Genomic DNA, 25,435 nt, shown 5'->3' on the forward strand with positions numbered 1-25,435 from the left:
TTAAAACTAATCATTTTGTTCATTTGACAACTCCAATAGTATCATAAACTTTTCAATAATTTATTTTCCAAAACATTTTAGCTAACAGTCAACTTTTATCACAGTTAATTAAAAAATTTTATTAAGAAATTTAAGATGAAGATGTGTCGCTCAGAGCTGCTCATATTGGTACCTATTTCTAGCTTTCAGATTCGTTCCTTCATGTTACCTGTTGCTCTAAGATCATGGTTCTTGCCATTTTCCCCAGCTAATATTGCAGGCCATACCAGGAGAAATATTCAGATTAACATTAGGAGGTCACATAGTCTCTTGACCCCCAGTGGGGAAGAAAAACAGTGGGAGAAGCATGTTCCAAGAAGGTTCCTCCCCATCACACTCTATCTTGGCTACCACTGGGACAGAAATAAGATAATTCTAGGCCTGATGCTGACTCTCTTCTAACTACAACTTAGTCTTTGAGAGAGAGGGGAGGGAGGGAGGGAGGGAGGGAGGGAGGGAAGGAAGGAAGGAAGGAAGGAAGGAAGGAAGGAAGGAAGGAAGGAAGGAAGGAGAATATGTGCTGAAACTTAACACATTTTTTTTTACTAACAGTTCTCACCATTATTTATAAACCTCTGTGCTGGATCTTTCTAATATACGTGGTCAGAAAACAGCTACTAGCTTAGCTGCAGAGGATACCATATTCTTAAGAAAAAAGGTCTTCAGCTTGTCATACAGAAAGACTGCCAGGGGATAGAGAGATATGACAAGGTAACAATCTTTTTGAAATACGTTTTACATTTAGACCAGGCAAGGCTTCTAAAAGGACAGAAAAATCAAGATGGCAAGATGCTCTCAGGGGCCTTAACACACTGTGTACTCAAGTAGACCTGGCATTAGCTATTCTGGGGCACAGATGTGTACTCAGCAGATTGTTGCCTCTGTAATAATATGGAGCAACACTCCACTCTTTCCTATACTTCTCTACAGTCTCCTTTCGCTACTGAAGAACAACAGAACTGCGGTTCTTAAATTCATGTAATACTAAGGGGTTGGTGTGTGCATTAAGAAGCATCTGAATTACTGCTAAAACTGCTAAAGATGGCAGAATTCTAGAAAGAAAACTTTTTATTATATACATAAAAATACATAAATCAAAGGAGTACATTTTGTCAACATTTTTAATATGAAAATTTAAATTGTTAAAAATGATATAATATAGATAACTGGAGACCACGATGCCACTAGGAAGGAAGATTATAAGTGGAACCTAAGAAACAGAAGGCTTGCTTTTCTGTGCACCCACAATAATACCCAAGCGTCATGTTAGGTGTTGTGCATAAGATGAGTTAGCATAGAACCTCAAGATGACTTTGAAAGATGTTTCGGTATATAAAGGAGCTTAAAGTATATGCAAATCCTGTCTGGACTGAAGTTGATTTGAAGGCTGCAACCCATAAACATGGCAGATAACCTTGGGTCAATAAAGGTTTCACAAAATATGCAAGGCAGACTCATTTATGTATTCACTAGACAGACAGTCCATCCATCTTTACAGGAACAATGCACAATGTACAATAACCCCCATTATCATCCATCACTTCCTTAACAGGAGAACTTTGAGTTTGTTTTTTCCTTTAAAAAATGTTTTTTCTCTAATGACTATGACATTTTATTTTCTCACCTGCTGATCTTTAAACTATATGTTTGTTAGTTGTAAACTGAAGACTTAAACTGTATCAATTGTTTAAAAGAATTCTACACAATGCATCTACCTTTGCTCCCACACACTTCCATTGTATGATTATATCAAGGCCCAAGTCTCCACCATTATCTGACCCTGTTCACTTTCTTCCCTCCCCTCCACCCACCAAACTTTGTCCTTCCTGTCAAAGTTCAGCACTTCCTAGAAAAATCTCACTGCCTGTTTGATATTGTACTTCACTTTAGTCACCAAAGGAAGAATTTACAGGTGCTTGGCCCCATCTATAAGACCATGACCGAAATCTGACCTCCTGTTACAATACATGAACTTCTGCCCTACTGATAAGGCTGGCTGATATAAGTAGGATTTTTCAAATAATCCTTTGGGAATTTATAAGCAGCACAGCCATAAAGGGGGGTGAATGGAAGGTCGGTTTCACTAAAAATAATAAATATTGCCATGTTTATTCAAAGTGTGCCTTGTTATGCTTCAGGCCAAAAGTTCAGATAAACACTATTGTAAATGACAAAATATTAGAACTTTTTGTTGCTTGTGTTATGATCTTTCCGTTGCACACCAACAGAACTGCCCCCCACCCCCACCATGTAAGTCTCTGCCCTGGCACTGAATAGCATGTCCTGAGATGAAAATATTGGATTTGCTTAAGGGTCAAAAGAAGAGTGGCTATCTCTTACAATCAGAAACAAACACTGACTATTATATACTGCTAATATTAATTGGTCAGGCAAAAAAAAAAAAAAAACCCACCAGATTGAATTAACATTGTACCTGCCCTAAAAGGGCTTGCCATCTATTGATGAAGAATCCACTAGACTATGATGATTAGTACAATAAACACAGACCAGGCCCTAAATAAATGTGGAGAAAAGATCTGCTGAGCTCTGTCTGCAATATTAGGAAAATTTGCTAGAAGACAGGTATAAAATAAGTAAGAAATGGGAAATTAAAGTGAAACAGAATTTTTAAAACACAGTGAAATCAGAGTAGTGATTGAAGTAGAAGGGCTGGTGTGCAGACAGGATGACATCGACAGCATGCTGCAGAATTTGAAGCCAAGACAGTAAGCGACAGGAAATGTAGAAGACCTCTATAGAGCCACGGCAGGTTTTGTTCTTCAACATTTCAGTGTCTTACAACATAGAGGGTGAGTAAGATGAAGCAGGTTGCCCGTTTTAGACATGGCAGGAGGTAAGTGACTAAGCTCCCTGAGAGTAGAGGGAATACTTAAGGTAACTGTTTTCACTCTTAGGGTAGAGGAAATAAGGTGACTGTTTAACCAGCTATGATAAATATATGAATGAAGGCAATGGCCTTATGATAATAAGTTTCAATCATATTTACAACAGTTGCATGTCTATGGTACTCAGGAAAACCCAACAAGAATGTGGCTTTCTAACTAGTGATGAGAAAAAATAATTATGGCTTCAAGACCACTGAAATTTCAGAAGCCTGTAGGGCCAGTGAAGTGTGAGAGACACATTGATGCTAAGTTTCTACTATCTGTGGAATCTCCATAAGTTGAGTGCAGTGGTTTTGTTTGTTTATATGTTTGTTTGTGTGTTTGTTGCCATTGTCATTAGGGGAGATGGAACCCAGTTCCTGACACAAGGCTAAGCACATACTCTACTGCTGAGCTCATGCCCAGGTCTAGAACATGCACCTTCTGACAACAAGAAACAGAGCAGTGGCACAGGTAGAACTCTGGCAGTAGTGAAGGGCACAAAGAAGTTGAGCTGAAAAACACCAGAGTAGGCAGCAAGTGGTTAAAGATGCCAACAGCCAGTAGCTGGGCAGAGGAGACATAGGCAGGGTTTAGGGTTCCAGGGCTTGGGATGTGAGGAGACCATAAGGAGAAAAAGGAAAGTGGAGAGAGAAGACACCATGGGATAAGAATCTTGAAATCATGGCCATGTGGGCTAGCCAACTGGAGTTAAGAGCAGCCCAGATAGATCATAGTAAGTAGTAACTCAGAGTTATTGATAAGAAAGTAGATTCTAACAGCATAGAGAGTAGATATCTGCCCAGCTTAAATGCTGATAAAGACTTATTATAAATTTTTTAAAAAAGACTGGCAGAGAGGAAGAAAACCATGCTATAAAAGGTAAAAATGAGATTAAGAGGTTGGGAGATAAAAAAACGATCAATAAGGTCAAGGTCCAGAAGAATACACACTCAGAAAAGTGAGAAGAGGGAAGATAAAATCTGGATTAATCCAAATGAAGAAACAAAGACAATATTGGAAAACAAAAAATAAGCGCTATATGGTTGATGTTCTTATTCTCTATTCTTCAGTTTCCAAATTCTCTTTTGCTCAAGGCCTAAGATTAATGCTTACGATATTAGAAAATGAGAACATTGTAATACATATTTATGCTGACTAAACATTTTTAAATATTCTCATTAATACTGTGACAAGCTGTACTTTACCATGAAGTAATGTGCACATCTGACATTAACACAGCTTTACAAGTAACAAGAATACATCCTCAGCTCTATAAATTCAGTACCAAGTTACGTGTGCTGTTAGCATCCTTTAGTAAAATTGATGTTAGGTTTTACTCAGAATCCCCATAAGTCTGAACTAGGAATGTCTAAATTATAAACATATATTACAAAACACCTATCATCAGCTGTGAATTTGGCAACTCTATAAATGGTTCTAAAACCTGTGCAGGCCAGGTAAAAATGGTTTAAACGTTGTTACAGAAAATTTGTGAGTATCAAATATTTCACACTTCAAATACTAATGCATAGAATCCTATTCCAATTAAACAGTTTTCTAATTTAATCATTTCTAAACCAATAGATTGTAATTAAGCCTATATGTTTACTGTAAGTCAAGACATAAATTTAAATTGTCAATTTATTTAATAATAAGAATTTATACCTTCTGAGTACATGTTTATACTTCACAGTGCATGCTTCTGAAAATCTATGTCTGATTCAGCAAATGACAGCATCATCTTACCAGACAACTGCCATTTATTAAATGTCAATCATTTTCCAAGGACTGAGTTGACATTACTTCATTGTCAATAACTACACTAAGCAGAAAATTATTTTCCCATTCCATACATACATAAGTGTGATGCTAGACCACTCTAGCACACAAGGTAGTAAGTATGCAAGAAAATGATTTTACTGGTCAGTTAGAATTCTCACTTGAAGCAAATGTGTTCTGTTTTCATAAAAGCTTAACAAAGCTTATAAAAGGCAGCAAATAGCGGTAAAACAGCACTGCCATGCTACCATCATTCTGAAAATGCACTTTCATCCTGGTGCATGGCAATGACTTAAAGCATGAACCCTCACTTACCTAGACATCCATACATATCCCAATCCTTTCATATATGAGAGAGATAAGTATTAAAAACTGTAAACAGATTAACAACATTTCCATCAGCACAGTGTAAATAATAAAACACTAGAGATGCTGTCAGGGAATGCTGTCATCTTGGAGCAGGAGGCTTTGGAAGTTGGTCTGAAGTTGGGAAAAGAGTTGTTTGTTTGTGGGTTCAGACTTATTTTTTTTTTTTAATGAAAGTCCAAACATTATGACCTATAAGTTAAAAACTAATGGGCCTGATTAAATGGGACTAATTAAAGATGTCCATTTCAATAAACACTAAACACAGTTTGCAGTACAGAGACAAACTAGAAGGATGCTTGCAATATCCTACACTGTCATCATCAACTCTGCAGTCTACTGACACCACAGTATTGTCCTTTTAGCAAATATCTTTTACCAGTACTTTACAGAACAAAAAAGATAATTGTCAAAAAATGTAAATATTGTTCATAAATCCTTTAATGTATAAAAGCAGGTTATTCTAGGTTAAATATGTTAGATTTGAAACAGAGAAATCTGAATACATTTCTACTTATAACCTACCAATCTCCTGATGATGCTTTGAAATCTCATCAGCTACGTTTGAATTTTACAAGGCAAATATAAACAAGATTCAAGTAAGAGCAGATGAACTAGTTAACACTTGTCAAATAAAACTTTGCTCAAAAATAAAGTAATAATAACAACAACTCAGAATTTGGGATTTAATACATATCTTTATTACGATGATCAGGTAAAGACTCACCAGGACAGAATATATGTGTAGACACCGATACACAGGAGAGAAATCCACCAAGTCTTGAGCCCCAGGTACCTAGAAACAAACAATTACAAAAATATCACATAAAGTTATTACGGTGAAAACTGCATTAACTTTATTTGTACTACTCAAGCAGTGAACTGTTTTCTAAGCCAACTCTATATTCTAAGTGGAAAATTCAAAATAAACAAAAGAACCATGTTCTCAGGCTGAAGAGATGGCTCCCCAATTAAGAATGCTTGCTGCTCTTTCAGAAGACCTGAATTTAGTTCCCAACACCTACATAATATAAGTCATAACCACCAGTAATTACAGTAACAGGATATACAACACCCTCTTCTGGCCTCCATGAGTACCCATGCACAGTTGGAACACACATACAGAGACACACATACATACACATAAATAAATAAATAAAAAAATCATGTTCCCAAGCAGAAAACATACTTATAAGCCTAGCACTTGGGGAGGGGGAAGAAGAAGGAGGCTCATAAGTTCAAGGTCATTTTTAGGTACATGAAATTCTGCCTCGAAATGAGAGGGGGTATAGGGGGGAGATCCCCAAAACCTTAATCCTTTTACTTTACTCACAAGACTAATAAGACAGTCCAGGTGGCAGAGTCCCACAGAGATAAGAGGGGAAACTTGCTGTCTCTACCTTCAGAGACACATGTGAGCCAAGAACCATCAGAAAAATGCAAACATGGGGCTGTGACTTTAGTTACCCAAAACTTTAGTTCTCCTGAAGTGCATACAGTTCACATAAAACCAAGTTTCAATGGTCAGAGCCAAACTTGCTATACAAGATGGATGTTTTAAAATGGCCAGACAGTTATTAAAGGGCACAAGTATTAAAATCCTTAAGTCTTTTTTCATCAAAATACAGAAGTAATACAGAAAGGAGGGGACACTGTATTAAAAATGAGGTGACATATGGAAAAGCCAAACCAAAAAGTTACTTGAAGATTTTAAAGTGAATAATGAATGATATGTTGACTAAACTAGTACACATTAAAATAAAAAGTAAGAATCGAGTGAGAACTGAAGTCAACTCGCAGGATTCAAAGCTTGTTGGTGTCCTGACAAGGAGGCGGTCAGAGCCGAGTATGACCTATAGTTCTCAACTAAGGATACCCAGATTCAACAAGAATAAAAAGGGACCTGAAAGTACATGCTAAACAAAATGAAACAAAAAGGAAGAGAAAGGGGAAACGTACATAAGCAGTTACTATAAAGACCTGGCTCGTTTTTCCTGTCACAATGGTAACCATGTAGATCAGCAGCACAAAACCAGAAGACCCATCTAAGCTGAGGTAAGCTGACTCATGGCTGCAGAGCTGGTTTCTTTTCTTTTCTAAAGCAAACACTATCTCTTCTTGGGGCATAGCTACTCTAACCAAGACTTTTCTCATAACCAAATGGCCTTGTCCTGTACAGCATACTGCAGTGCTCACTGGCTGGTCACCCGGCACTCTACCTTCTGCTTGGCTCCATCAGGCAAATCTTAGGAATCCCATACTTAGCAATGAGGCCTCTGAAGCAAAAAAGTGCTAAGAGAGCCAAAAGACTCTGCCATGTGGTCTCCTATTTCAAGTGACCACTCACCTCTATATAAAGGCAGCATGGAAACTTTAAGGAAATTAATCTTGCCAGAAAAAGAAGAGCTAAACACTAGGTAAACACAACAGCAAAAGAAAAAAAATAAGATTTATAATAAGATTTAAAGTACATAAAAATAATGTATGCACATAAAAAGACAAAGAAAATACATAGAGTAAAAAGGGATCTATACAAGAATAAAATTGATTATTTAGAACAATGTAGTTACTTATAATATATATATAAAAGGACAAGAATTTTTCTTGCCTAACTTTGAGCAACAAATTGTTTATTTGTCACAGAGCCAGTTTCTCTCAAAAAAAGGAAGCCATTAGAAGCCACTCTCAAGCAGAACCTTGGTGCATTGACTTGTCAGAGCCATCCTTACAGAATGAACAGCAATAGAAGTGCCATTTCCCTAGAGCGTTGTGAAAAATAAGCTTGCAGACCCTTTAGCAAAGAAAGGCATTGTTGCTAACAGTTAGGATTGGTCTATCTCCACTCACATTTTCTAAAAGGTACCTCATGCAAGGTGGCAAAGTTCTTTCCTATTATCTACAGCAAATCTGTTTTCTGACTGTTTATAGTGTCCTGAACTATAGGTATTTGGGTCTATTATTTCTTGATCCTAAAACTAACATACAGCATGCATACGTGTCTGTTTTGAAAGCTCCAGAGAGAGAGAGAGAGCTAGGCAAAAAGTAAAGGAACAAAACGAGGCTCTTACTCACTAGCTCTCCCTTGCTCCACAAACAGCCTGGTATTTAGAAAGCCTTTCCCCCCTGCTCCCCTCTGAGAGCACACTAGGAGTGAGCACTGTGAGGAGTCAGAGTGCTGTGAGGATAGAGGCATGTCAAGTATGCACTGACTCATGTTGCTTTGAGCTGGATGTGTTTTCTCTGCTTCTACTAATGAAAAAGAATCACTTACATCTACAGAAGGCAAGAGGGGAAGAGCAACAAGCACTGCGTGAAGGAATGTCACCCTTCTACAAGATGGAATGTAGTCTCCAAAATCTAAAAACAGGGGTGGAGGAGAGCTCTGGGGCAAGCATCTGCCTGGTGCACGAGCAGCAACTTGTCTGCCCTCTAAGCTGCTCTAGCAGGGCAGGGTTTATGGGTTCTTCCTCCCCTCCTTTCTTTGTCTCCCCTCCCTCCCCAGGAGTTGCAAAGAATGATTCAAGCAGATTTAGGTTTCATCAGGGAGGGGTGCAAGGACACTTTCCTAAGCTAACAATGACTGCCTCCAATGGTTTCTATCTCCTACAAAAGTCATGACTTTTTTATCAGCTTCATCTAATTATTCTTTTCCAAAGTAAATAACGGGGCCTTTGCATTTCACACATGTCCAAATTTGACAAATCTTTATCCACGGAGACTGGAACTGATAAGAGATAACTTTGTGGTAGGACCTTGTCATTTCCTATTATAAAGGCTTTCTTTGGGGCTACAAAAACATGATTAAAATGGTTAAAGATTTCCTGTGCCTGGCAGTCAGAAACTCAAGACATTAAGACCCCGGAGTCTGTATTTTTCTAGAAGTTCAAATGGACTAGGAAGATACTAGCAGTAACCACAAACAGTACACAGGACACAACCCTGCTTTGTGTCTAATGCTAAGAACTCACATGAAATCACTTCATCACCAAGGACAGCAGCTGTCTAACTGCATATACAGTTCTAGGAGCAGTAAATGCCTCCCACCAGCCAAACACTTAGGATTTTCTCAAAAAACAACCATTGGTAAGATTTTAGATGTTATAGCTATGATTTGTGCCCCCAGAGAATACCATATAAGTTAAGAAACAAACATTTTTAACAATACAAATAATAGCTATTATAAGGGATGCTGGAGCAACTGAGCCACACATCACAGGAGCAAACAGGGAAACAATTACTGCATGTTAGTACCATCTCATAATTATACAGACAATAACACTTTCAACTAAGCCAATGCTTTCCAAATATTGTCTATAGAATATTTGTTAAAACAGGACTTATACATAATATATGCCCCGGCATCTGTTACACAAGCTACTCAATAAAGGACCAAAATGACTCAAGGACAGAAGAGAATACAGGGTAAGAAAAATAAATGTATAAATTAATAACACTTGAGAACGATCTTATATCTATGTAGATACTATTTCCTGAAGACAATTGGAAATTTAGGATAAATGTGGACTATCTCACAATCAAGAAGAAAAGAATTAACATTTCTGATCATGAAAATGTTTGAGGAAGACCAGGATCTAATTTATATGCAAGCTTTACATTCTTTAATAGATCTTGCTTAAGGTAAAAGAAGAATGGAGGATGGGCAATAGAAGATCTTCTCATCATGCAGCATAAGGAGACACAGTTACACATAGAAGTTTTCTGGCTTAAAGTAAGCAATGCCACTCAAGCTGCAACTGATGTTTCACTTAATACTTTCCTAATCATCCCTCCCCAGAGAGCCTTGGTAAGTAACTACCACCTCTGTTTTACAGACTCACTAAGAAAAGCTAGTTAAGGTTGGATGTCCTGGCATGCCCAGGAGGCTAAGGCAGAAGGACCTTGAGTTTGAAACCAGACTAGACTACATCTCAAAACCTTGTCTCAAAAACAAAAATCCCTCTCTAAGAACCCAGAGGAACCGGGGCTCCCAGGTGCTCTAACCCTGGCATGATCTTAGGTAAGCAGACAGCAACACTCTCCCCAAACAGGGAGTAACTGGGACCCACAAGGACCCAGGAAGTCACTCCTAGCCCAGACACTAGTTCCTTCCACTCTGGGCCTGAGAACTGAGCAGATCCCTGGCAGCAGCTCTGCCCCCAATCTCACAAAACCCAGAAAAAGCAGGGCTCCCAGGTGCTCTAACGCTGGCATTATCTTAGGCAAGCAGACAGCAACGCCCACTCCAAACAGGGAGTAACTGGGACCCACTAGGACCCAAGAAGTCACTCCTGGCCCAGAGCACTGAGCAGATTTTAGGCCCCAGTTCTTACCCCAGTAGTAACACCCACCCCACAGAGTTCTGATACAACCAAGATAATAGAAAAGACAGGCTCCAGTCAGGGACAGGGCAGGTAGCACTAAAAAGATCCAGATGGCAAAAGGCAAGCACAAGAACATAGGCATCCGCAACCCAGGGTATTTGGCATCATTAGAACCTAGTTCTCCCACACAAGAAAGTCCTCAATTCCCCATTATCACTAAGAAAGCAAGATTCAGATTTAAAATCACTTCTAATGATGATGATAGAGGACTTTTAAAAAACATAAATAACACTCTCAAAGAATTTGAGGAGAACACAGGTGGACAGGTAGAAGCCCTTAAAGAGGAAACACAAAAATCCCTTAAAGAATTATAAGAGAACACAACCAAACAGGTGAAGGAATTAAACAAAACCATCCAGGATCTAAAAACAGAAGTAGAAACAATCAAGAAATCACAAAGGGAGACTACCCTGAAGATAGAAAACCTAGGAAAGAAATCAGGAGTCACAGACGTAAGCATCACCAACAGAATACAAAAGATAGAAGAGAGAATCTCAGGTGCAGAAGATACCATAGAAAATATCAACACAACTGTCAAAGAAAATGCAAAATGCAAAAAGTTCTTAACACAAAATATCCAGAAAATCCAGGACACAATGAGAAGACCAAACCTAAGGATAATAGGTATAGATGAGAGTGAAGATTCCCAACTTAAAGGGCCAATAAATATCTTCAACAAAATTATAGAAAAAAACTTCCCTAATCTAAAGAACAAGATGCCCATAAACATACAAGAAGCCTATAGAATGGCAAATAGACTAGACCAGAAAAGAAATACCTCCCGTCACATAATAATCAAAACACCAAGTGCACAAAACAAAGAAAGAATATTAAATGCAGTAAGGGAAAAAGGCCAAGTAACATATAAAGGCAGACCTATCAGAATTACACCAGACTTCCCAACAGACACTATCAAGGCTAGAAGATGCTGGACAGATGTCATACAGATCCTAAGAGAACACAAATGCCAACACAGGCTACTATACCCAGCAAAACTCTCAATTACCATAGATGGAGAAACCAAGATATTCCATGACAAAACCAAATTTACACAATATCTTTCCACAAACGCAGCATTACAAAGGATAATAGCAGGAAAGCTTCAGTACAAGGAGGGAAATTATACCCTAGAAAGAGCAAGAAAGTAATCCTCTTCCAACAAACCCAAAAGAAGATAGCCACACAAAGATAATTTCAACTCTAATAACAAAAATAACAGAAAGCAACAATCACTGTTACTTAACATCTGTTAACATCTATGGACTCAATCCCCCAATTAAAACACATAGGCTAATGGACTGGATACATAAACAGGGCCCAGTATTTTGCTGCATACAGGAAACCCGCCTCAGTGACAAAGACAGACTCTACCTTGGAGTAAAAGGCTGGAAAACAATTTTTCAAGCAAATGGCCCTAAGAAACAAGCTGGAGTAGCCATTCTAAAATCTCCAGCCCTAGAACACAAAAGGAGGGACTCATGGCTCCACCTGTATAGGTAGTTGAGGGTGGCCTTGCCAGGCATCAGTGGAAGTGGAGAGCCTAGGTACCTGAAAGTTTGGATTCTCTAGTGTTGGGTAATTTCAAGAACAGGGAGGTGGGAATGAGAGGATGGTGGGAGCACACCCTCATAGTAATTGGAGGAGGAGAGATGGGGTAAGGGGTTAGGCATCAGTGGAAGTAGAGGGCCTAGGTGCCTGAAAATTTGGATTCCCTAGTGTTGGGGAATTTAAGAACAGGGAGGTGAAAATGGGAGGATGGTGGTAGTACATGGATTAGACATGACAGAGGCAGGCCACCAGAAGACTAGATTTCAGAATTCAAACAAAAAATTATCTTGATACTAAAATTTGTTTTGAGAATTGTATATTGCAGAATACATAGCCTTGGTGTATCTACTCATCAAGTGAGCTGAGCAGACCTGCTCAAACCGATGTCCTGGAATTGCAGCTGGATGCAGTAAAGACACAGACCTCAGAGGCTTATCAATTTACTCTTCCCCTGCCCCTCTTCTAATATCTCAACGCCCATAATCAGCTTGAAGAAGTTAATGAAGAGTCAGCATCCCTATTCCCTGGGCTTGGGGACTGAGGTGGTTAATATTGGGCTGTCTTTCTAGGAGAAAGTAGTGGTTTTGTTGGAACAGGGAGGATTAACTAGAATTTATTGCATAGCCATAACCTATTGGTAGAAATATGTATAACTGTTATTAAGATGAAGTTATAATTTGTTAAATGGTACAAAATTCACTTTGATTTCAAATTTAAGGTTTTCATTGGTATCAGCTTCTTATTGATATAAAAGTGAGATTAATGTTGTTACTCTCATAGGCATTGTGCCTATATAACACATTTAGAAATACAAGGCTTAGACCCAATCCTTCTTTAACTTTTTAAACTGATTTGAGATGATTAGCCTGTGAGTTAAGGGCCTATAGCAAATTCATGGCTCTAAGTTTATTATTAGGGTATTTTCTATATTTTATTTAGCTGAGAGGAGTTAACAAACAACAGTCCAGGTTACCTTACATGGATAGTTCGTTTTCAAAACGTCAGGAGTCCACAGAATTGATGTTACAAACATTTCTGTATTAATGTTCATTTTGATTAGAGACCTGTCTGCTCCTGACAGCTTCCTGTTTTGGAATCTAAGAAGAAACTGAGCATCTTTGGAGTTACTCCAGTTGTGGTGAGACAGCCACTAGGCAAGAATTGCCTCTTTCCATCTACAGACAAATTACTGTCCAGAAAAGGACACACTTGCAGAATAGTCGACTGAATATATCTGGCAAGACAGAGTAATCAGCCCTTAATAATTCTGCATCACTAGGTCTGTCAGATGATCCTGGGCCAGAAGGCTGAAGATCAAATGCTCCAACATTTTATAGTATAGGGACTGTCCAGGTGTTCAGCAGTCTCTATAAATTGGCTAAGTTTTAGAAGATATGCTTTGTGCTTCCCATAATTTCATTTAACTCAGGCATTCTGAATTTCTGAAGGGGTTGAAGACTTATAGTCTCATAGCCAATCCCAGCTATTTATTTTGAGAGAAAAGGTTTGAGAGGATGGTTTTCAGCTGACATTCATTCTAAAGCCAAGAAAAAAAGCCAGGTTCAGAACTAAGTCTTTTAGTTAGGAGGGACGACAGAGGTTCTGTTTAGTCAACAAAATGATGGACTGGGTATTAGGTCTATCTTGTATCTTACTGACACAAATTGGTATAGTTATGTTCTAATTGTATTCTAAGAGAAAGGTTTTATTTTAACAGGAAGGGTGATATGTAAGAGGAGCTAAGGTGGGAGGAGTAAAGAGAGGAGGAGAAGTAGAGGAGGAGTTAGGTGACAAGGGGGGTGGGGACATGGAGGTGGATGTTTGCGTGTCCCCGCCAGTCAAAGATAGTTGATATATCTAGGTTAGGTATTGGGTTACTTCTGATTGATATTGAGCATTACCAAATTTATAAAGCCTTTGATTAACATTAAAAAAATAGTATAAAAGCAAAAGTGGGGATGGAATGGGTGTTTTCTAGGGAGGGGAAATGGGGAAAGGGGATAGCATCTGAAATGTAAATAAAATATCCAATAAAGATTTTCACATAAAAAAAATCCGTACACAAACTTATCTAACCTGATAAATGTTCCTGCTTTGTTGCTGGATAAGCTTAGTCTTATACAAGGAAAACTAAATACAAGAGAGAGTTCTTTTCTTCCCTACATCCCAAAGCAACAAATGGATTATGATTCCCTGGCACTGCTCATAAACACAGAACAACAGTCCACTCTAGCTTTGCTGTTCACACTTTGCCCCAGCAGACAAACACACCAATGCCTGCTCTCCTCGCCCTTGTGCACATTCCTCACTTACTTTTCTCTTAAGAAACCCTTCAAAGTAGATGGATTGAACAAAAAGAGGCTCAAAGGAACTTGGGTATGTTTTTCACTAATTATTTCAACCATTTTCCACCTTGAAAATCTTTCTGATTGCCACTACACACAAAGCACTTTCTTGGCATTAGTAAATGAGTGCAGGAACTGGCTCATTTCTAACCATTAGATGAATCTGAAGTCATTAAATGTACCAGGCATTCTCTGCAGGGAGCAAACAATAAATGAGGAGCTAGAGAGAATAGGCCTTTGCATTCAGAGTTTCAATTGAAGCCGCCCATATTATATTTGGAAGCCAGGAAATACCTGCAGACATTTTTCAACAGGATGCTTTCTACTACTTTGCTTCCAGAAGTTCAGAGAAAAGAAAGGTAGAATTCATTTGGAAATAGGCTCTCAAAAAGGAGACAGACCAGACATCACAGACTAACAACCCAGGAGTAAATAGAAGTCATGTAAGTATAATGGTGCGCTAAGCTTTGACCAGAGCTCAGTCCTGAAAAATGCTCTCAAATAATTAGGACCATTTATAGAAAATCCCTAAAAGGGCTAACACTTAGGGTGTTCAAGTATCTGTACTACATGTAAGAAATTAAAAAAAAAAAAAAATCACCATTTTCCCTTATTGAGACATTGCAAAACCTCTGTGGCCAAAACCAAAGGATAATCTCTTCAAGATTATCTGCTTTGGTCTGAAAAACTCAACAGCCTTTATTTAACTAGGGTCTAGTTCATATGAATATTCAAAAGTATTAGGGACAAAGTAGTTCAACAGTAAACTAGATACTGAACACAAGGAAAGTTCAGAGTGACTTTCTGAGGAAATCAGAGTGAACAAAAATGTATAGAAACAACTGCTACAGCACTATTAGATAAGGTCCTTGTCCCCACAACATAGTCCTAAAAATGTACAAATTGAAGGGGGCAATGGGAAAAAAAGGGAAGAGAAGGAGGTAGAAAGAGGAAAAGCATAAAGTATGCGAACAGGAGGTAACAGAGAGATACAACACTTTCACGGGTCATGTCTAAAAATCATTGTAAAAATTAAGAGACATGAGGCAACTTTACCCACTGTTCCAGGGATAGAAAAATTAAAACAATACCAAGATGTCACTCTTCCTGTTAAGCTTAGAAAAAATTGAAAATATTTTTTAAAAAAAAAAAATCTCTGTTAAGGTAAACAGGAAATAGATGTGAGTGTGAGGAATCACACCTTAGGTAGGATTTCTAGACCACACAGTAAGGATATGAGGACAAATATGAGGACAACTTGAGGATAAATGTACAAAGTGTCTTCTAGAACAACTGGCTTATTTTACATATTCACACCAGTGTCTCATGACACAGTACCACATGACAGCCTTGCCAGTATTGTTTTGTTGGTATATTTTAAATATACCTACTATAATAGGTGTGGTCCAGTGAAGACTGGACGCCCCAGAGTGGGGGAAATTGTGGGTGGGAGGTAGGAGTGGGAGGGTGGGTGGGGGCATATCCTCATAGAAGCAAGAGGAGGGGGGATGGGATGGGGGTTCCTGAGTGGGGGGGAGGGGATTACATCTGAAATGTAAATAAAATATCCAAAGGAAAAAAAAGAAAGAAAATCACTATGCTTCCACGTATAGACTGAGTGAACTAAACTACATACAAAAAAGAAGCCCTTCCTATTCAGTAGTGAAGTTACAATGAGAAGAGTTTTCATGAACCAACATGGTCTTCAGGGCATATTTTTACATGAAAAAATATCTATGTATTATCCTACATAACATTAAGAATATTAAAAGACACATACACTAATAATGTAGACAATGCAGAAGCTAAGTAGACGTCATCGGCAAAGGACAGGGAAGGAGGCAGGATTTCACACAATACAACTCATGTAATTGTGCCTTTTGAAGCAGGTTTATACTCAACACTTTTAACTGCTAAAGCTAGAGGGACCCTAAATGCTATTAGACAGACTAAACCCACATAAAAGTTAACTAGAATGTGAGATACAAGCCTGCTTAAAGATATGGGGAAAAACACAAACATAACTGTGATAAAGGACATGAACAGCTGGGGACTTGCATGTGGGCTGCTTATTCAGTGACATCGCTGTTCAAAGATGGGTTTTCAGAATGCAGTCACTATGTTGTAATGAAATCAAGGAATGTCATTCTCAAGAAACAAAATGACATTTGCCATTTTCTATTCAGTGGCTCAGTTCAGGGAGAGGAAAATAATGTATGTGGCCAGTTCTTTCAATAACGATCTAACAGAGTGAAGATAAGCAGCACATATATTCTAAGTGATGTATCTGGAAGAATGTAAATAAAATAAACAATAAAATATTTAAAATATGTTCTACAGTTTCCATTCAACCTTCTAAACTCTCCTTTGTCACCTGGTTATGTGTACAAACACCCGCATAACTTTTAACTATAAGAATATATAATGTTGGGAATACACGAAGAAGGCTGCCATCATTTCACTGCACTCTCCTAATCAAAACATAGCACATCCTAGGACTGTTAATCAGTAAAACACTGTATTCTCAACCCTCATCTTTGGATGGAGATCCAATATAGACAATATCATATTTTCCTCAAAAATAGAATAAGGCGATGAGTGACAGCTACTGCTTGGGGGCAGTCTCGCAGGGATTCTGCCACCTTGATGCTGAGGTTCAGTTTAGTACTTCCTAAGATGAGGAAGAGTCTCAATTTAAAAAGTTATGATTTTTATGTGAATTCAATTAACTTAAAAAGTGATAACTACCCCTGCTCAGTAGTAGTCACCAGCCAAATTGAACTCTATGGGCTTTTATTTATTTGTTCATTGTTTTTCTGTTTTGTTTTGTTTCATTTTTACAGATAGAAAAACAAAATGAAAATTGGGTGGACAGGAAGATGGAGAACAATCTGAGAGGAGCTGGAGGAGGGATAATATGATCAAATATTGTATGAAATTCTCAAAATAATGAATAAAATAATATTTTATTAATGATGTGTTTATTTTTATTTTATGTGTATAGGTATTTTGCCTGCATGTATGTCTGTGCACCACATGCATGCAGTGCCTGAGGAAACCAGAAGAAGGCCTCAGATTCTCTGGAATAAGAGTTAATAGACAGTTGTGAATGACTATGGTCTTCTGTGAAAACAAATGAGCCATGAGGTCCCATGTATTAATTGTTGATCTCAGTGCCTGAGCTCTTGGTGTTCTGTTCAGGAAATTGTCTCCTGAACCAATACATTCAAGGCTATTCCCCACTTTCTCTTCTATTAAACTTAGTGTATCCAGTTTTGTGTTGAGGTCTCTGATATACTTAGACTTCCATTTTGTTCAGGGTGATAAATATGGATCTATCTGTATTCTTCTACATGTAGACATTCAGTTAGACAGCACCATTTATTGAAGATTATTTCTTTTTTTTCACTGTATGGCTTTTGGCTTCTTTGTCAAAAATCAAGTGTCAGTAGGTATGTGGGGTTATTTCTGGGTCTTTAATTTGATTCCATTGATCAACCTGTCTGTTTCTAAACCCAATACCATGTAGTTATTATTACTCTATAGTTCAGCTTGAAATCAGAGATTGAGGGAATGGCCAAACAATGACTGGCCCAACTTCAGACCCACCCCATGGGAGAGAGCCAACCCCTGACACTATTAATGATACTCTCCTATGCTTGCAGACAGGAGCCTAGCACAGCTGTGATCTGACAGGCTTCATCCAGCAGCTGATGGAAACAGATGCAGAAAACCACAACCAAACATTAGGCAGAGCTCAGGGAGTCTTGTGAAAGAGTTAGAGGAAGGATTAAGGGAGTTAGTGGGATTAAGGACACCACAAGGAAACCTACAGAGCTAACTAACCTGGGGCCATGGGGGTTCACAGAGACTGCACCATGTATGGACTGGACCTAGACCCCCTACACATATGTAGTAGATATGCAGCTTGGTCTTCATGCTAGTTCCCAACAACTAGAGTGGAGTAGTCTCTGACTCAGACTCTGTTGCCTGCCTTTGGATCCTTTCCCCTAGCTGACTATCTTATCTCCCCTCAGTGGGAAAAAATGGACTTGGTCCTGATGAGACTTGATGTGCCAGGGTGGGTTGATACAGATTAGGAGGGGCAGCACCACTCCCCCTCTCTGAGGAGAAGAGTGGGAGAGGGAGGAGAGGTGGGAGGGAGAATGCAATTAGGATGTAAAATGAATACATTAATTAACGAATGAAAAAAAGAAAAAAGATCGCTATCTCTTAGCCCAATAAAAACATTAGTTTTTAAATTATTTTTAAATTTAAACATGACAACTGCTATGGTACAATTTTTTTATGTTCTTCAAAAGTCTAACAACTTAGCCACTGGCCTATGGCACTGTTGATAACAGAACATTTAGACTATGAGGCATGGAGTGCTGTTAGTCACTAAGGACATGCCACTCAAGTGGATATTAAAACTCTGGCCGCTTGAACTAATATGCACTCTGTAGCCTCCTTCCCTCTCCCTCCCTCTCTCTGATGAGGAGCAGTAGTGTTCTACCCCAAAGTAAGAGACAGTCAACCACAAGTGTAATTCAAGATGAACATGGCATCCTTACAAACTGTCTATCAAGAGAGTTTGTCAAGATAGTACATTAACACAGCTACTAATTTAATTTATCTTTGTTTGTTTGTTTTGTTTTTTAAGACAGGTTTTCTGTGAAGCCCTGGAGCTCGCTCTGGAGTCTACGCTAGCCTCAAACTTAGAGATCCATCTGCCTCTGCTTCCTAAGTGCTGGGATTAAAGGAGTGGACCACTATCAACTGGCCAATTTAAAATTTTTTAAAGCATTGTGCTGGCCAAGAACTGATTCACAGGTTCTGATTTGATTAATGAACATGAAGTACCCTGTATCTTACTCTAACTTACTAACAAATGATGCCCATTGTCTGCAGCCTCCTGTATGTGTTTTACAATAAGTATGTTGACATTATTTTTAAAGGAAGACGGGATAAATTTGTGTCATTTTCTGCAAAAGCACAAAGGTACCAGAACCTACACGTACTGTTTGTACACTTTGCAGTCAAACTGTACTAACAATTGAACTGTGTCTCCCTGAAAATTCTTATGCTGAAGCTCGATTTCCTAATATGACTATTTGGAGACACAGTTTTTAGAGACAAATGGGATTTAAGTCCCATTTGTTGTCCTTACAACATGATGGTGTCCTTACAAAAAGGGCAAGAGACAAAAGCAAGAACAAATATACAAAATGAAAAGCAATGTGAAGATACTGCTCAAGGTTTCCAAAAGACAAAGAGAGGCTTAGGAGAAGCAACTTACAGAAACCTTGGTTTTTTTCACTTCTCTCCTCCAGGACTGGAAACATTGATGTCTGGCTCTTACTCCTCAGCCCATTACTGTGTTAACAACCTCACCACTCACCACAGTCAGAACATCCCTAAAGGTTCAAATTGCATGCATTTTAAGGGAATTAGCAGTTCTTCCTGCTAACTCTGCTGCTTTTTTTTTGGGGGGGGGGGGTGGGGGGTGGGGGACAGGGGAGGTTGGTTTTGGTTTTGGTTTTTTTAAGAAAAGATTTCTCTGTGTAGCCTTGGCTGTCCTAGAACTCACTCTGCAGACCAGGCTGGCCTTGAACTCAGAGATCCAACTGCCTCTGCCTCTGCCTCCTGAGTGATGGGATCAGTACCTGAGAGAAGGAGCCAGAATTGGAAGAGCTAAGCCTAACATGAATCACTTGAACCACTCAGGCAACACTAATCTGACCTGTATTGTATTCTGGATGCTTTTACCCCAGCTGGTGTGGATGATAACCCTTATCCTTAACAGTTTATGAACAAATTATAAGAGCTACAAACTAGAGTATAAAGTAGGTGCTATGCGTGGCAATAACAAAGCATTCTGAGATTGCAGAAGCTCTTGAGAATCGAGAACTAAGAGGAAATCATATACACACAAGCTATTTCAAATGCAGTGCTTCCCTATTTCAGAAAAGTCTTGATGTTTTATTTAAGTTCGTGCAAATACAAGTTACCATAAAGAACGCCTACTTAGAGTTCAGCTTTTTTTTTTAAACGCACATAATTATATTGCTGTAACAGTTACATGTGTGTGACACTTAATGCCATGTTATGCTCACAACAGCACCGCTCTAAAGCAATATCATGGTCTACCTCTGCATGGGCATATCAGCTTCAAGCTTCTTTGTATTTTATCTTCAAGTGATCCCAAAATGTGATATATATATATATATATATATATATATATATATATTCAATGCAATCTCTCTATATCACACATATTTTCACTAAAAAAAATGTAACTAAATGTTCATAAAAAATGGTTAAAGCCAGATATGACAAGCTCAGCAAAAAGCATCATGATTATGACCCATTCATTACCCTCACAAAAGAAAAAAAAAAGCACAAAGAACTGTTACTAGCAAATACTTTCCTTTGCAACCCTGCTCCATCACAAGGCAATGAGCTGGGGAGAGTGAGACTGACTGTGTTAACTGCTTTAACTGCTTTAACATGAGGATAGGCTTTCATCCACAATGACCAACTCAAGGTTTCATTTTTCACTTCCCCTAAGTTATTCAGCTTTTTCTATCTCTAGCACAAAATTAATTTTAATGGTTTATTAACTATCTGGTTTGTGTATGAATGGCTGGCTATGTTGTAGGTGTTTGAGTTTTCCTACTGACCTCATTCCCTGATTTCTAATCAGGGCACTATTAAAGTACAGATATAATAAACACCCTAACATGCCATTATTCAAAGGCTATAGCCCATTAAAAGCATAGGGAAGAAGCCTGGGATACGGCTCTGTGGGTAAAGTGCTAAAGTGATGCATGCCTATGATCCCAGGGACGGGGAAGCAGAGCAGGAGGATCCCTAAAGCGTGGTGGCCAACTAGACTAGCTGAAGCAGAATAAACTGATCTCCAGGTTCACAGAAAGACTGCCTCCAAAAAATAAGATAGGAAGCAACTGAGGAAGGCACCCATTAGCAACTTCTGGCTTCACATAGACACATACACATATGTGTCCCCATATGCCAACCACAGAAGGAGAAAAATAAGATTCGTAAACTTACTAAATTAGAACCAGATAATAATTCTGTTTAAATGCTTAATAATATAGGTAATAGTAAAAGTAAAATATAATTCTCCTTTGAGTATTGCATTTTATATTTTTCTCTTTTTTCTTTTGGTGTGTTTGTTTGTTTGTTTGTTTGTTTTTTGTTTGTTAGTTAGGTTTTTTGGGGTTCTGGAGAAGTTTCCCATACCCCAGGCTGGCCTCAAACTAACTATATAGCTAAGGCTGGCCTTAAACTTGTGATCTGCCTGTTGCCATCTCCCAAATGTTGAGGTTACAGATAGAAACATGCACATGGCTAAATATTGTATTTACTGCCACAAAATATTTTAAAATATTTTAATAGAAAATTCAAAACGAGACTGAAGCATTTTGTGACCAGCTTCTACTCATGCATTTTAAAAAGTTTCCTCAAGGTTCTCTTCAGCCTACTAACTCAAAGTGTGCTCAGAGTCCAAAGACACCACCCTTCACATGGAAGCTTGGTAAGAATATAGGCCCTCCAAGGTTCATCTCTACATGTAACTTAATGCGATGCCCAGAATCTGTATCTTAATGTGCGTCCCAGGGAGTCCTAAGCACATATAAGTCCAATAAGATCTATTCTACAACAGGAGTTCTTCACTCGGCACCCAGGGTCAATGCATTTCCTAAATCCTTGAACTTACATTTTCACACAAATACAAACATCTTCCTAGGAAGAAACAGTGAGTGTTTGTATCAAGCTCTCAAGGTAATATATGACCACAAATAGACTAAGAACCTTGCCCTGAAGGAGTCTATGCCACAGATACCCTGCTTTTGGGTTCCAAGTTACTTCAAAAACTATGCTGCTCTCAATGAGGTCTGCTGAAGAACGACAAGAATGAAGGTCAGAACGTCACAGTAGGTCATGAAAGACCTTATCACAAGAATTTATTCACAACATGCAAGAACTATGCCAAGAAGCCACTTTGGAGACATCTAAACAAATAATTCTCTACATGAGGTTTGAGATTAAGAATGTGCACTTGAAGAAGATTCAAACTGAGAAGTAAATAAATATAAGGTAGGGAATTTTTTAAAGATAGGATGCCATTAGAAAGTGAAGTGCTGAATTCTTCTTCTAAGAGCTCAATCAGCAAATCTCTAATGTGGACTGGTGTCTGACTGGGCTGTGGGGTCATTTTAGAATATCACCTTCTTAGTACATTCTTCTAATACTTCTTTTATGAGGCTCCTGCCAATATATTTCATTTCCCCCACCTTTTTCATTCTCTCTGAACCTCACTGGCTAAAGCAAAAAACATGAAACATGGCAGACAGACTCATAGGGATGGCCTTAGGAATGTAAGGGAATTAGTAATGAAGACTGACTCCTACACAGAAGAATCACAGTTGATAAAGCAGAACTGGGTATATAGTTTATCCTCTGCTTTTCCCCTCCAGTCATCTCTTTTGGGTGTAAATTCTCTAAGGGTATAGACTGTGACTAGCTTCTGTTTCTATAAACCACAGTGCAAATTTCACTCAATTACATTAAAACATTAAACATCTAAATGTTTTGGACATGTAAAATATTAAAAGGGATTACCTCATCTTTATACCCATGTGTGTGCATGCTGAAGTTACAGTCAGCTGTGACATACTCCCCATCACACAGCCACATCCACACTCCTACCACTGAATGTGGGTGCTGGGAACCAAATTCTTGGCCTCTGCAAAAACAGCAAGCACTCTTAAATCACTGAATCACCTCTTCAGCCTAACTCATCTTCCTTGATAGGGCAGTATGCTGGATTCCTGTACATTTGTGGGGAGTCTGATAGCTGTTTATACTGTCCAGTGTGGATCTACACCCTCACAAAAAGATACTGAATACAACAAAAGAAAAGGCTAGTATTTAGCAAACAAATTTCGTGAGGTCATGTCACAGTCAATGTTTAACTATTGCCAAGGTGCCAAGTCAAGCCCTGATTCTGCCTCCCAGCCCTGTGCTCTCAAAAATAAGACTTAGACTCAAAATATATTTACAAATTCCTTGGACATATAAGCTAGGTTCTGCTATGACTAGATATAACTTAAAATATCCCATTCATTCTAGTCTACATTATGCCACATGGCTGGTTACCTGTTCTCAGGTACCAGGCATCTATCTCATCACATCATCCCAGCAAATCTCCTGCCTGGATCTATCCCAGAATTCTTTCTGTTTCCCAGATGTCCTACCTCTGTATCCTGCCTAAGCCATACGCTTAGGTTTTCAAACATCAGAAGCCCATAGAACTGACGTTACAAACATTTCTGTATTAATGGTCATTTTGATTAGAGACCTGTCTGCTCCTGACAGCTTTCTGTCTTGGATACTAAGAAGAAACTGAGCATCTTTGGAGTTACTCCAGTTGTGGTGAGACAGCCACTAGGCAAGAATTGCCTCTTTCCATCTACAGACAAATCACTGTCCAGAAAAGGACACACTTGCAGAATAGTCAACTGATTATATCTGCCAAGACAGAGTAATCAGCCCTTAATAATTCTGCATCACTAGGTCTGTCAGATGATCCTGGGCCAGAAGGCTGAAGATTAAATGCTCCAACGTTTTGTAGTTTAGGGACTGTCCAGGTGTTCAGTGGTCTCTATAATTCAGCTAAGTTTTAGAAGTTATGTTTTGTGCTTCCCATAATTTCAGTTAACTCAGTCATTCTGGATTTCTGAAGGGGTTGAAGACTTATAGTCTCATAGCCAATCCCAGCTATTTACTTTGAAAGAAAAGATTTGAGAGGATGGTTTTCAGCTAACATTCATTCTAAAGCCAAGAAAAAAAGCCAGGTTCAGAACTAAGTCTTTTAGTTAGGAGAAATGACAAAGGTTCTGCTTAGTTAACAAAATGATGGACTGGGTATTAGGTCTATCTTGCACCTTACTAACACAATTGGTATAGTTATGCTCTAATTGTATTTTGAGAGAAAAGTTTTATTTTAACAGGAAGGGTGATATGTAGGAGGAGCTTAGGTGGGAGGAGTAAGGAGAGGAAGAGGAGGAGTAAGGAGAGGAGGAGGAGAAGCAGAGGCCCTAGGAGATGAGAGAGGAGGAGAGAGAGGGTGAGGGGAAGGTAGAGCTAGAGAGGGGAGGGGAGGGGGAGGGGAAGAAGAGGGGGAGAGGGAGAGGGAGGAATATGGAGGCAGATGTTTGAGTGTCTCTGCCAGTCAAAGATAGTTGGTATATCTAGGTTGAGTATTGGGTTACACTTCTAATTGTATGGGCATCTTGTTATTGATCATTACCAAACCTATAAAGCCTTTGATTAACATTTTTAAAAAGTTACTAATAAAAAAAAGAGAGAAAAAAAGAAAAAAAATGACCCATTTGGAAAAAAGGCTAGGGACCTGAACAGGGAGTTCTCAAAACAAGAAAAAATAAATGGCTAAGAATGATCTTTAGAAAGTGTTCATTATCACTTGTAATTAGGGAATACAAACCAAAACGACTTTGAGTTTCTTGTTATCCCTGCCAGAATGGCAATGATCAATATAATAACTGACATCAAATTCTAGAAGAGATATGGGAAAAAGGACATCCTTATTACTCTTGATAGGACTGTAAACCAGTACAGCTACTATGGAAATAGGTGTGGAGATTTCTCAAAAGAAATAAAAATAAGCTAGGACCTGGAGAGTTATATCAGTGTTTAAGAGTACTAACTCTTTCAGAAGACCCGGATTCTGTTCCCAGCTCCCACACGGCAGCTCACAGCTGCCTGTAACTCCAATTCAGTGGGATCTGATGCCCTTTTCTGATCTATACAGGAACCAATCACCCAGATGGCAAACAGACTTACATGCAAGCAAACATTCATACAACAAAAAATAAAGGTGTTTTTTAAAATAAATGAATCTACCATATAACCTATCAATATTACAACTCCTTGGCATATACCCAAAGAACTTGACATCATACTCCACAGATTCTTGCTCATCCATATTCACTGCTACCTTTGGTTGCCACCAAGAGGGGGAAAGTAAACCTCTATTGCT

At 38.6% G+C, this 25,435-nt stretch overlaps 1 protein-coding gene across 2 annotated transcripts in view; it reads right to left on the reverse strand.

Annotated features, from left to right (window-relative positions):
• Positions 1-25,435, reverse strand: part of Exoc6b (exocyst complex component 6B) — a 466,935-nt gene that overhangs the window by 268,312 nt on the left and 173,188 nt on the right. For both annotated transcript variants that reach the window (XM_076940004.1, XM_034511676.2), the window contains exon 8: positions 5,800-5,868. In XM_076940004.1, coding sequence (XP_076796119.1) covers positions 5,800-5,868 — 69 coding nt within the window. The remainder of the gene's footprint in view (positions 1-5,799; positions 5,869-25,435) is intronic.

The sequence above is a fragment of the Arvicanthis niloticus genome, chromosome 9 (assembly GCF_011762505.2).
Source record: "Arvicanthis niloticus isolate mArvNil1 chromosome 9, mArvNil1.pat.X, whole genome shotgun sequence".
Lineage (NCBI taxonomy): Eukaryota > Metazoa > Chordata > Mammalia > Rodentia > Muridae > Arvicanthis > Arvicanthis niloticus.